Genomic DNA, 13,869 nt, shown 5'->3' with positions numbered 1-13,869 from the left:
TCCAACACAGGTCACAGTTTTTGCATTAGGCAGACATAGGCTACAGAAAAAATTTAAATGATTCATAAAATTTAAATTAATAAATTATACGTAGCTTCTCTCTAAGACTCCATAAGAACATGTCCAAATTACTTATTTGCAATGAAGTTAAATAAATATCCATAACTGAGATATAAAATAAAGCCATTTAGAAAGCATTGTTGTATTCAGCATATTAGTAAATTATTATAGTTCAATTAAATCTGCAAATTTTTTTTTTTGCTTCTAGTCTATTTTTTTCCCTTCTGCTCCTGTTGAATATGCTGGATATAGCTGTCCTGAAACAGGTCACCCTCAGTATCTATTTTTATGTAATGAAACAGCCAGTGGCTATTTTTTGTATGAAAGCCTTGAGCAGGCTATTTGATTGTGTAGGGTATCACAACCCTGTCCTCCTCAATATAAGATGCCTGATGGAGAACCTGAACACCAGTTTGCATTCAACAGTGAATTCAAGGACAAGTTCTTTGCCATTCAGCTGATCAAAAGCACGCACGATTTCTGGAAGGATCTGATAATGAAGAAATCTTCGGCAGGAAGAATTAACTGCACAAACACAACGGTGACTGATAGTCCATTCCTGCGCTCTGAAACTGACGCTAAGCTTTTGTGGATGCAGTGCCAGTGTACAGAGCAGATGATTCAGTACCACCGATGTGGACAAGTGGTGGTATGGCAAGAAGACATGAAGAATTTGACATTGTTCATAGCCCAAATCCAAACAGTGATCAGTTGTAGAATCATTATTGATATGCAGATAAAGGACGAATTTGAGTGTACCAGTAAATGCCTATGATCGGTGTAGCTTCTACTCCAGGTATGAAGGAAGTGTGTCAATTCAAAAAATTTTCAATGTTCATGCGCTATCAATTTAGGGGGAGCTGATGGCATAGTGGTATTGTCACTGGACTAGTAATCCAAAGACCCACGGTAATGCTCTGGAGACCCAGGTTCAAATCCCACCATGGCAGATGTTAGAATCTGAATTCAATAAAAATGTGGAATTAAAAGTCTAATAATGACCATGAAACCATTGTCGTTGTTATAAAAACCCATCTGGTTCACTAATGTCCTTTAGGGAAGGAAATCTGCCGTCCTTACCTGGTCTGGTGTACATGAGACTCCAAACCCACAGCAATGTGGTTGACTCATAAATGCCCTCTGAACTAGGGCAACTAGGGATGGGTAATAAATGCTGGCCTGACCAGCGATGCCCACATCCCATGAACAAATGAAGAAAAGTAGATCATTAATCAGCTGCTGGAATCTTGCCAATATACTGTTCCCTAACCCACGGGAGCTATGGAAACTGTAGCAACTGTACCAATGCTCCAACTAAAGTAACAGGTAATTTAAATCATTACATTCCCATCCCATTTCTTTCTCTATTTTTATTACAATAGCTTGATGTTTTTTTGCCAACTTTCTCCCCACTTGCAGGACCTGCTGTTGCGCTGTTAAAGGAAAGTGATCTCTGAAACCCAAAATAAACACAGAAATAACTTACTTGGAGCGGATATTTAACAGGATCTTCTCCAATAGGCTGGCAGTCATAAGTGTATATAGCATAAATCATGATAAAAGAAACTGTAGCAGTCACTGCCCCAACTAGCACAGCTTCAATTACTTGCAAGCAAGGACGATGAACGTACCTTTTTAGACAAAACAAAAGCAAGTTAACATTGTTACCTTAGAAATATGTTTAGTATATTATATATATATATTATATATATATATGTATAAAATCAGCCTGAAATAGGTCAAGGAATAGGTTAGTGCTGCAAGTTTAGATTTCCTGGAAACTCAAGCAGCTAATGGCTAGTGGATAACTAGCAGTGGGTTTTTATCCACTAGCAGTGGTTTAGACGGAAATTCAACAGCTTATTGGGCATTTTGTAATGAAGTAAATCTGTATAAGGCATTAAGGCCCTGTCAGTAATCGATCCTGTTCCACCCCTGAAAAGGGGGATACGGTAAGAGACCTCAGGGAAGGTAGGCAGTGGAGAAGAGCTTTCAAGGATGACTGCAGTCTAACACTTGTGTAATTTGCAGTTGTGAAGACATGAGGCACCGAGAAAAGAAGACAAGAGGGAAAAGGAGGAAGAAAAAGCTGTTCCTGCATACCAGCCATCCTTGCCTATAAATGACCACAACTTGCTTTTTGGATAATTTGAGCTCTTGGGATAAATTTATATTAGTCTTCAATTCAGTAAGTTAGTGAAAAGATAAGACCATAAGATTTACAAGCAGAAGTAGCCATTCGGCCCATCGAGTCTGCTCTGTCATTCAATGAGATCATGGCTGATCTGACAATCCTCAACTCTACTTTCCTGCCTTTTTCCCATAACCCTTGATTCCCTAACTGATTAAAAATCTTTCTATAACAACCTTGAACATACTTAACAGCCCAGCCTCTAAAGCCCTCTGTGGTAAAGAATTCCACACATTAACTACCCTCTGAGAGAAGAAATTCCTCCTCATCTTTGACTTAAATGGGCGACCCCTTACTCTGAGATTATGCTCTCTGGTCCTGGACTGTCCCACAAGGGGAAACAAACTCTCAGCATCTACCCTGTCAAGCCCCCTAAGAATCTTACATCTTTCAATAAAGTTGCCTCTCATTCTTCTAAACTCCAATGAATACAGGCCCAACCTACTCAACCTCTCCTCATAAGAAAATCCCTCCATACCTGGGATCAACCTATAGAACCTTCCCTGTACTGCCTCCAATGCCAGTATATCTTTCCTTAGCTAAGGGCACCAAAACTGTTCACAGTATTCTAGGTGTGGTCTAACTAGTGCATTGCATAGTTTTAGCAAGACTTCCCTATCTTTATACTCTATTCCCTTTGAAATAAAGGCCAACATTCTATTTGCCTTCCCTATTACCTGCTGAACTTGTATGTTAGCTTTTTGGGATTCATGCGTGAGAATTCTCAAATCCCTCTGTGTTGTAACTTTCTGCAGTCTTTCTCCATGTAAATAATATTCAGCTCCTCTATTCTTCCTGCCAAAATGCATAACCTCACATTTTCCCACATTGTATTCACCTGGCAAGTTTTTGCCCATTCACTTAACCTCTGTATACTCCGTCATCCTCACTGCTTGCCTTCCCCCCCTATTTTTGTGGCATCCTCAAAACTGGTGATAGTACATTCACTTCCCTCATCTAAGTCATTAATATATATTGTAAATAACTGTGGCCCCAGCACCGATCCCTGCAGCACTCCACTAGTTACAGGTTGCCATCCTGAAAATGCTCCCTGTATCCCAACTCTGTCTTCTGTTAGTTAGCCAATCCTCTATCCATGTTAATATACTATCCCAACACCATGGGCTCGTGTCTTATTAAGTAGCTTTATGTGCGGCACCTTATTGAGAACCTTTTGGAAATCCAAATATATTACATCTATGGTTCTCCTTTATCTATCCTGCTTGTTACCTCCTCAAAGAATTGTAATAAATTTGTCAGGCATGATTTCCCCTTCATGAAGCCATGCTGACTTTGCTTGCTTATATTATGCATTTGTAAATGTTCTGCTATTACATCCTTTAGAATAGATGCTAACATTTTCCCAATGACAGATGTTAAGCTAACTGGCCAATAGTTATCTGCTATTTGTCTCCCTTTTTGAATAAGGGTGCAAAATCACTCCCAAATGTATTATTCCAGCCAGATTACTGGGGGATGAAAGAAGGAGACACGTACACACTCACCCACACGCTATGGCAAGATGAAGGGAAGATGGTAGAGATGCACAACAGGGAAAAAGAAAAAAAAATTCTGTACAATTAAATCAGGCTTGATGGAAGCAGTAGAAATGAACTTGTGGTAAACTGTTCTACCAGACAGGAATAGAATTTGTGAAACTCATATCCTTAGAGGGCAGAATTTTCAAAATTTGACAGGACATCACCAGTCTATATATCATTTACAAAAGATATCTTAATACCTGGACCTTTATTATCATAATTTTCCAGTCACTTTAAGTCAATGTTCTCACAGCCTCCACTTCAAGTGCATTCTAACAGCATTCAGGTGCAACTGAATGACGTTGGGTCAAGAATGCAATATAGCTAGAGGGAAACTAACTGTTGGCTCTTAAAAACAATCAAACATTTAAGCATCAAGGTTCTGAATGAAAGCAATTGACTGGGAGTCCTAATAAATGATTTACAAACCTACAAACAATTAGGCCATGAATAAAACAAAACTTCAGGAAGAAATAAAAGATGGACATTGGCAATTAGTGATAGATTTTCATACTCATACATCATGCAAGTTGCAACCTTTATATTTAGAGTACGGTATATTTCCATACTCAGGAATATACTATTTGGATATCAGTGGCACAGGAAAATATCATGAACAACAACCTCATTAGCTTCACAACTGAACAGACCAAACTATAAAAATAGCTTTGAACCCATAGTTGGTGTGAGAAGTATAGAGAAGGAAGAAGTCATCAGCCATCAGCCATCACAAGAAAGACTGCCAATAAGTTACTGGTCTTGAAACTTCCAGAATTCCACTCCAAGTAGACCCTTATCTTGAACATATTGGAGAGTCTTGACCCAGAGTCCTAAGGTTATGCATTAACACTGCAGCACCCAATGCCACTCAACAATTTTTCTCTTCCTATGAAGGACAAAAAAAGAACTTGAAAAACAAAAAATGGCTGTATTTGTATGATATGGGCCTTCATACACCACCAACCATTGAGGAAAAATTCTAAAAATATTAATTTAAGATTTCCAATCGCAGGTTAAGGTAAGAGTACCAAAGCAGTTCACATGACAGCTGCATGCTTTCAGAGCAAGTACAAGCTCTGATGTGGCAATTAATATATTATTTTGTTTCCTACACAACATGGAAACTAGACCAGGCAGCGGTAGCCTGGGATGCAAAGCTGCCCCTCATCACCACTATAATGCTAAGACGATCTGCAGCAGACAGTGCTCAGTTTTAGCATTTTCCCTTTTGTCAGGGGGGGCGGAGGGGCAGGAATGTGAGGGGATACAGTTTGTGATTATAAACTCTCTCCAAATTTGTCATATGACTGCATGTAATATAGTGCATAGGTATGAAAAACAGCCAAAAAACTAATTAAACACATTGGCCTTTATCTAGAGGGGTTGGAATACATAAGATGCTTCAGTTATACAAAGGCTGTTTGTCTGATCCCATCTGGAGTACCATATTGTTTTGAGACCCCCACCTCAGGAAGAATATATTGACCTTGGAGGTGGTGCACTGCCCATTCAATGGAATGGTACTGAAGCTCAGAAGTGTTAAATAATGGGGACACGTTTCATAAACTTCTTTTGTATTTCCTTTAGTTAGAAGGTTAATGGGTGATCTTAAAAAGGTCTTTATCCTACTGAATCCTTATAAATTTTAAAGAGAAACTATTTTCTCTGGCAGAGGCATCCAAAACAAGAGTAGGGAGGGTCATCTTAAAATTGTAACTAGTTCACTTAAGAATGAAGTAATCATTTTTTCACATAAGGGATAATGGAAATGTGAAACACTCTTCCACGAAGCCTGTGGACACTGAGGCAATTAAAATTTTCAAGGCCAAGAGCGGTAAAACTTTTTGTTAGGTAGGGGATCAAGAAATGTGAATCAAAGGTAGGTAAATGAAACTGAAATATAGATTAGCCATGATCCAATAGAATGGCACAGCAGGTTCAAGGTTGAATTGCTTGGTCCTATTCCTTTGTTGGCAAGATATCTTCTTACAACAGCATTTCAACAAATGTTTCTGCACTGGTTTGTAGGACTTTTCTACAATATGCAAAACTCCTTCTCTCCAGGTGTTCATAACCCACAGATTCTAAATTATGGATCAAAAATCAATTTATTTTAACAAAAATTTTTTCAATTTATTTATTTTAGATCTAAAATAAATATCTCACCAAAACGTTACCAAAAAATCATAAAGGTTAGGTGGATTATGCCAATTCTTTAGTGTTTTGTACATCTATATCAACAAATCTACATTGAAGCCATTGCTACATTTCTCGTTTAATGCATTTGTTTCAGTGATGTTAAAGAGAAAAATGCATTGGTTTTGCACAACTTACCTGATTCTAAACATTGTAAGACAGTAATTCAACCGATTAAACACGGCTCCCAATATGCCACCTGAAGTAAAGAGAATTTAATGTTAACAGTCTTTCAAAAATGACCAAATAAGCCTGCCAAATATATGTCAGCACAACAACTAAAGGCGGAGACAGATTACTTATCTTCACTATTTCACGGAAAGTTATCATGCGCACATCATACAGAATGTTAAATGAATCGTTAAGATAGTGAACTAGATGTCAACTTTCCCTCTATGACGTTTCATGTTCTGTGCCAAATATATATGAATAAATTATCTGCAGATGCTGTGCAAACAGTAATATTTGATAACAGTGCACACGTTGCTGCCTTACCAATTATCTCATAACATTTATTCCAAGAACGCCTGTAAGCTGGGTGGCAGATCTAGTAAATGACGCAGTCAAAAGGTCCAATCAGGGAAATAGTAGGAAAGGGTTCACTAACTGGAAATTACATTACCTGGGCATTCATACCATATAGCATGACAAACTAACAAGCTTGCTAGAAATCTTGTGAAGAACTCCATTCAGGTACTAGGGAGAAGTCAACAAGCGGAGGGACAGGACTATAAAACACACACCTTGAGGATGATCCCTATTATATCCACATAGAGCACCAGACAGCAACAATATTTGCTACGTAGACAGAACTTAATTTCAATTAGGTACCAAGATCTATTACCCCAACAGAAATCATGGAAGTGTTGCTTCTGTCATTTGCAGTAATCTTAAGTGGCTCTATCCCTACACTCTATCACAAGAGCTTTTCAGCTATCCTGCAAAGAATTTTTAACCCTCAAGCAGACTTACAAGGGCAACTGCTACAACTTGGCCTGCTGACACTTTGGTAACTCAAAAGATGCAGAACCCAACATTTCATGATATCCCAGCATATAGGCCAGGCTCCAAAATCAAGAGCATCCACCACAGCCCTTAGATAACGATTCCCTGGCAGACGTTCCAGTGGGCTTTAACAAGGTCTGCATCCGAGTAATTGTCTGGCTTGAAAGATGCACTTGGTGCGAATAGGTCACCCATCCATCCTCTAGAACATTTGTTATATGGCCAAAGAATGAATGGGACGGATCATATCAGTTAAGATCAAAACAACAGAATTTTGTAAGTGCTAAACACTTAATCATTAACTCCAGGCTGACGAACATCAAAACATCACTTGTGTGCAAACAATTCATTAGCTAGTAATGCAACTGGTATTATGGTTACTTCCTAAGCATAATATTGGTGGATCTGAATAGCAAAATTGCCTTCTACTCGAACCAGATAGTTGCCTTAACTGTTCTTGGGTGGAATTGTTATAATGTCCTGTGAAATGCAGAAAATTATAATACCACCTGCCAGATGTTCATAGTCAGAGAGAAAACTACATCCAGATATAATTAAAAGCAAAATACTGTAGGTGGAAATGCAATTATCCTGACGGTTATTGTGTTACTGGTTTTGGAGGGCAGGTGGAAAGAGAAGTTGCAAATACAAATATAAATTCAAAAGCTACAATTTAGTTTAACAAGCAGAAATCTAAAAAAAAAGCATTGTTGCATGAAACACATTTAAAAGAAAGAGAACTAACAGATAGCTGAAAGTGATAACATTACAACAATCTCATTAAGGTCATTTAGTTAATATCACAAAACACAAAAAGTGAAGCTGAAGTAGTTCATAAAACTTATATGAAGTCCAAACATAAATGTTAGTCTTGAAAGCACTTTCAGCTATCCATAATCACAAAGGACAAGGTTTACGGAGGTATTTATTTAGTTTTGGATTTTTTGACATGACAAATCAACCATATCACTCAAGCTCTTGCAACATCATTTACACATGGCTCAATCAGAATAAGTTTGCAGTAATAACTAGTTTATCACAAGAGTCAAGAATCTGTATATCCTGGGATATAATACTGAACATACAATAATAGCTTAGTGCAATAACTTTTAGAAAAATAATACTAATCAAGATTTTATGAAATATCAAACATCAAACTTGTCAGCTTGTTTCAGTGTACATGAATAGCAATTAATCTCAGATTTTCAGTAATTCTGTCGATTTGCTGCAAAACTTCAAGAAATGTAGCACTTTGTCTATGTTAAACTGCCTCCACCACAACATTGGTAAGAAAGGGTGTTACGTACCGATTGCACCAACACATACAAATATAGGGATTTCATACCAATTATACTGGATAGCCTGTAAAGAAAGCAGGTAAATAAATTAAAAGCAAAAAAAAAAATTAGTAATATTAGCACAGATTTGTACTCATTTATTGTTTTCCAGGTTAATGGGCACAATACCCAAAACTTAACCAACAATATTCAGCAATATTTAAGATAATCAATCAAGAAAGCTAGGTAAAGGACCATAAATTATTCTGAGCAGGTAAATCAAAAATTATGGCACGATAGAGAAGCACTAACCATAGCAGGTATTGATAAAATGGAGACACAATAAAAATTGCAACAGAGAGATTGATTGGCTAAAGGTGGCTGAGTAATGTTTTTCTTCTACCCTATCCTCCAATAAAGACTGACTCCATTAAAAAACAAAACCAGATTTATTAATGGCTTGGATGAAGTAATTGAGTCGTCATCTGCAAATTTTGATATACACTAAATTAGGAAGGAAGGTAGAAGCAAGAAGCTGTTTCTTTTTAATCCATTCACAGGATGTGGGCTTCGCTGGTTGGGCCATCATTTATTGCCCATCCCTAGTTGTCCTTGAGAAGGTGATGGTGAGCTGCCTTCTTGAATCGCTGCAGTCCATGTGGTGTAGGTACACCCACAGTGCTGTTAGGAAAGGAGTTGTAGGATTTTGACCCAGCGACAGTGAAGGAACAGTGATATATTTCCAAGTCAGGGAGGTGAGAGACTTGGAGGGGAACTTCCAGGTGGTGGTGTTCCCATCTATCTGCTGCCCTTGTCCGTCTAGATAGTCGTGTTTGTGGGTTTGGAAGGTGCTGTCGAAGGAGCATTGGTGAATTCCTGCAGTGCATCTTGTAGATGGTACATGCTGCTACTACTGTGTTTCGGTGGTGGAGAGAGTGAATGTTTGAGGATGTGGGGCCAATCAAGCGGGCTACTTTGTCCTGGACGGTGTCAAGCTTCATGAGTGTTGTGGGAGCTGCACTCATCCAGGCAAGTGGGGAGTATTCCATTACACTCCTAACTTGTGCCTTGTAGATGGTGGACAGGCTTTGGGGAGTCAGTTTCTGGTCAATGGTAACCTCCAGGATGTTGATAGTGGGGGATTCAGTGATGGTAATGCCATTGAACATCAAGGGGCGATTGTTGAAGATGGTCATTGACTGGCAATTGTGAGGAACCAATGTTATTTGCCACTTGTCAGCCCAAGCCTGGATATTGTCCAGGTCTTGATCCATTTGGACATGGACTGCTTCAGTATCTGAGTCATCATGAATGGTGCTGAACATTGTGCAATCATGAGTGAACATCCCCACTTCTGATCTTACGATGGAAGGTCATTGATGAAGCAGCTGAAGATGGCTGGGCCGAGGGCACTACCCTGAGGAACTCCTGCAGTGATGCCCTAAAGCTGAGATGACTGACCTCCAACAACCACAACCATTTTCCTTTGTGCTAGGTATGACTCCCACCAGCAGAGAGTTTCTCCCTGATTCCCACTGAGTCCAGTTTTGCTAGGGCTCCTTGATGTCAAGGGCAGTCACTCTCACCTCAGGAGTTCAGCTCTTTTGTCCATGTTTGAACCAAGGCTGTATTGTGGTCAGGAGCTGAGTGGCCCTGGCAGAACCCAAACTGGGCGTCAGTGAGCAGGTTATTGCTAAGTGCCGCTTAATAGCACTGTTGATGACCCCTTCCATTACCCCTTCCAGACTAATTAAGTGGGCAGATGGAGTTTATTGTGGGAAAGTGTAGGATCATCCTCTTTTGACCCAAGGAACATAAATCACTGTTTTTTTAAATGATGAAAATCTAGTAATGGTAAAGAGATTAAGAGTCAAAGTGCACAGATCTTTTAAAACAAACAGACATGCTTAAAAAGCATGAAGAATAGTAGAAACCTGGATTTGGCTACGTCAGTAATGAAATTTTCACATTGCACTTCTGCCCTGATGCAGCAAATTGCTAATGAGATAATGAGATTATGGTTATAAAACAATAAAATCATTCATTATTTCACCTTTACTTACCTCACTTTGAAATTGCCCAAAATTGATCAGACCTGGGTTTGACAGATCACCTGGTTTTCCATGGTAGATACTCAGGACAAAGTTCAAAGTAAATGTTGAAATCATTGATGCAAAGAACTGGAACAAAGATAAAAGATTCCAGGGATCAAATTTAATTTTTAGAAAAGGAACAGAAAAGATGATGGCATATAAAATATCTCCTCAAAGTTTTTTTTGTGTCTGCTTGAAATTTTGGATTGTTATTTGTTGATAACATCAGCAAATAGACTGCAAAATGAGAAATCAGCCATGACAGTCTCACCCATCTATGTCACTTCAAAATTTAAACTAACACCAATGACTGAGCAATGTGTCCTGACCTGGGAACAGAGTGCCATTATTCAGGTGGCCCAGACACAATCTCCAAACAAACAGGCTACTATTCCTCTCAATTTGTTGTGCAGTATGTTGCTGCAACACTGCTCTCGTACCTTGAAGTAAGCAGACAGTGTCCAGCCTTTTGAATCCATCTCGCCCATCACCAATTTCATGAAAGATCAACGAGCATTTTAATTTTAAACATCTAAACAGTTATGTTATATGGACAACTTGCATTTATTTGGCAACTACAATGAATGAAATGTCCCAAGGCACTTTTTGAGAATTACCTAACAAAATCTGACACTAAGACAGGAACATACGAACAAGGAGGAGTAGGCCATTTGGCCCCCTGAGCCTGCTCTGCCATTTAACAAGGTCATGGCTGATCTGAAAGTCCTCAAATTTGCATCCCGCCTACCTCAATCACCTAACACCCCCTTGTTTGCCTAGAATCTATCCACCTCTGCCTTAGAAATATTCAAAGACTCTGCTTCTACCACCTTTTCAGGAAGAGAGTTCCAAAGGCTCTCAAACTTCAGAAAAAAATTTCACCTCATCTCCGTTTTAAATGGGCACCTCTTATTTTTAAACAGTGACACTAAATCAGATGACCAAAAGTTGGTTAAAGGGCTAGATTTGAGAGAGATCTTAAATGAGGAAAGAGAGATGGAAAAATTTAGGGGAGAAATTCCAGAACTCAGGCCCTAAACAGCTACAGCATGGCAATTAAACCAGGAGCGCTGAAGAGGCCAGAAAACCATAATAGGAGTTATGTACAGGCCTCCGAACAGTAGTCAGGATGTGGGGCACAAGATACACCAGGAGATAGAAAAGGCGTGTAAGAAAGGCAAGGTTCCAGTGATCATGGGGGATTTCAATATGCAGGTAGACTGGGAAAATCAGGTTGGTAGTGGATCCCAAGAAAAGGAATTTGTGGAATGTCTACGAGATGGCTTTTTGGAGCAGCTTGTGGTGGAGCCCACTAGGGAACAGGCAATTCTAGATTTAGTGATGTGTAATGAGGCAGATTTGATAAGGGAGCTTAAGGTGTAGGAACCCTTAGGAGGAAGTGACCATAATATGATAGAATTTACCCTGCAATTTGAGAGGAAAAAGCTGGAATCAGATGTAACGGTATCACAGTTGAATAAAGACAACTACAGAGGCATGAGGGAGGAGCTGGCCAGAATTGACTGGGAGATGAGCCTAGCAGGAAAGACAGTGGAACAGCAATGGCAGGAGTTTCTGGGAGTAATTTGGGAGACACAGCAAAAATTCATCCCTAGGAAGAAGAAGCACACTAAAGAGAGGACGAGGCAACCATGGCTGACAAGGGAAGTCAGGGACAGCATAAAAACTAAAGAGAAAGCATACAATGCAACGAAGAGCAGTGGGAAACCAGGGGATTGGGAAGCCTACAAAGACCAACAGAGGACAACTAAAAAAGAAATAAGGCGGGAGAAGATTAAATATGAGGGTAAACTAGCCAGTAATATAAAAGAAGATTGCAAGAGTTTTTTTTAGATATATAAAGGGTAAGAGAGAGGCAAAAGTGGACATTGGGCCACTGGAAAATGACGCTGGAGAAGTAGTAGTGAGGAACAAAGAAATGGCGGAGGAACTGAATAAGTACTTTGCGTCAGTCTTCACGGTGGAAGACACGAGTAACATCCCCAAAGTTCAAGAGAGTCGGGGGGCAGAGGTGAGTATGGTGGCCATTACCAAGGAGAAGGTGCTAGGAAAACTGAAAGGTCTGAAGGTGGATGAATCACCTGGACCAGATGGATTACACCCCAGAGTTCTGAAGGAGATAGCTGAAGAGATAGTGGAGGCATTAGTGGTGATCTTTCAGGAATCACTGGAGTCAGGGAGAGTCCCAGAGGCCTGGAAAATCGCTAATGTAACCCCCCGTTTAAGAAGGGAGTGAGGCAAAAGACGGGAAATTACAGACCGATTAGCCTGACCTCAGTCGTGGTAAGATTTTAGAGTCCATTATTAAGGATGAGATTTCAGAATACTTGGAAGTGCATGGTAAAATAGGGCAAAGTCAGCATGGTTTCATCAAGGGGAGGTCATGCCTGACAAATCTGTTAGAATTCTTTGAGGAGGCAACAAGTAGGTTAGACAAAGGAAAGCCAATGGATGTTATCTACTTGGACTTCCAGAAGGCCTTTGACAAGGTGCCACACAGGAGGCTGCTCAGTAAGATAAGAGCCCATGGTGTTAGAGGCAAGGTACTAGCATGGATAGAAGATTGGCTGTCTGGCAGGAGGCAAAGTGTGGGGATAAGGGGGTCCTTCTCAGGATGACGGCCAGTGACTAGTGGAGTTCCGCAGGGGTCAGGGTTGGGACCACTTTTCACTTCATACATTAATGATCTAGATGAAGGAACTGAGGGTATCCTGGCTAAGTTTGTAGATGACACAAAGATAGGTAGAGGGACAGGTAGTATTGAGGAGGCGGGGAGGCTGCAGAAGGATTTGGACAGGTTAGGAGAATGGGCAAAGTAGTGGCAGATGGAATACAACGTGGGGAAATGTGAGGTCATGCACTTTGGTAGGAAGAATAGAGGCATAGACTATTTTCTAAATGGGGAGAGAATTCAGAAATCTGGAATGCAAAGGGACTTGGGAGTCCTAGTCCAGGGTTCTCTTAAGGTTAACTTACAGGTTGAGTCGGTAGTTAGGAAGGCAAATGCAAAGTTGGCATTTATTTCGAGAGAACTAGAATATAAAAGCAGGGATGTGCTGCTGAGGCTTTATAAGGCTCTTATCAGACCACATTTAGAACATTGTGAGCAATTTTGGGCCCTGTATCTCAGGATGTTCTGGCCCTTGAGAGGGTCCAGAGGATGTTCACAAGAATGATCCCAGGAATGAAAGGTTTAACATATGAGGAACGTTTGAGGACTCTGGGTCTATACTCGATGGAGGTTAGAAGGATGAGGGGGGATCTGATTGAAACTTACAGAATACTGAAAGGCCTGAATAGAGTGGACGTGGGGAAGATGTTTCCATTAGTAGGAGAGACTAGGACCCGAGAGCACAGCCTCAGAGTAAAGGGAAGATCTTTTAGAACAGAGATGAGGAGAAACTTCTTTAGCAAGAGAGTGGTGAATCTATGGAATTCATTGCCACAGAAGGCTGTGGAGGCCAGGTCATTGAGTGTATTTAAGA

The 13,869-nt window shown here is 40.0% G+C and overlaps 1 protein-coding gene across 1 annotated transcript in view; it reads right to left on the bottom strand.

The window, feature by feature from the left end:
• Nucleotides 1-13,869, bottom strand: part of clcn7 (chloride channel 7) — an 86,659-nt gene that overhangs the window by 36,934 nt on the left and 35,856 nt on the right. The window contains exons 12-15 of the mRNA XM_078558708.1: nt 10,334-10,450; nt 8,301-8,355; nt 6,127-6,187; nt 1,547-1,691 (exon numbers count right to left, since the gene is read on the bottom strand). Of these exons, the coding sequence (XP_078414834.1) occupies nt 1,547-1,691; nt 6,127-6,187; nt 8,301-8,355; nt 10,334-10,450 (378 nt within the window). The remainder of the gene's footprint in view (nt 1-1,546; nt 1,692-6,126; nt 6,188-8,300; nt 8,356-10,333; nt 10,451-13,869) is intronic.

Source organism: Cetorhinus maximus, chromosome 15, assembly GCF_964194155.1.
Source record: "Cetorhinus maximus chromosome 15, sCetMax3.hap1.1, whole genome shotgun sequence".
NCBI classification, from domain to species: Eukaryota; Metazoa; Chordata; class Chondrichthyes; order Lamniformes; family Cetorhinidae; genus Cetorhinus; species Cetorhinus maximus.
The sequence above is the reverse complement of the archived record's forward strand: the minus strand, read 5'-3'. Positions and strand labels throughout refer to the sequence as shown.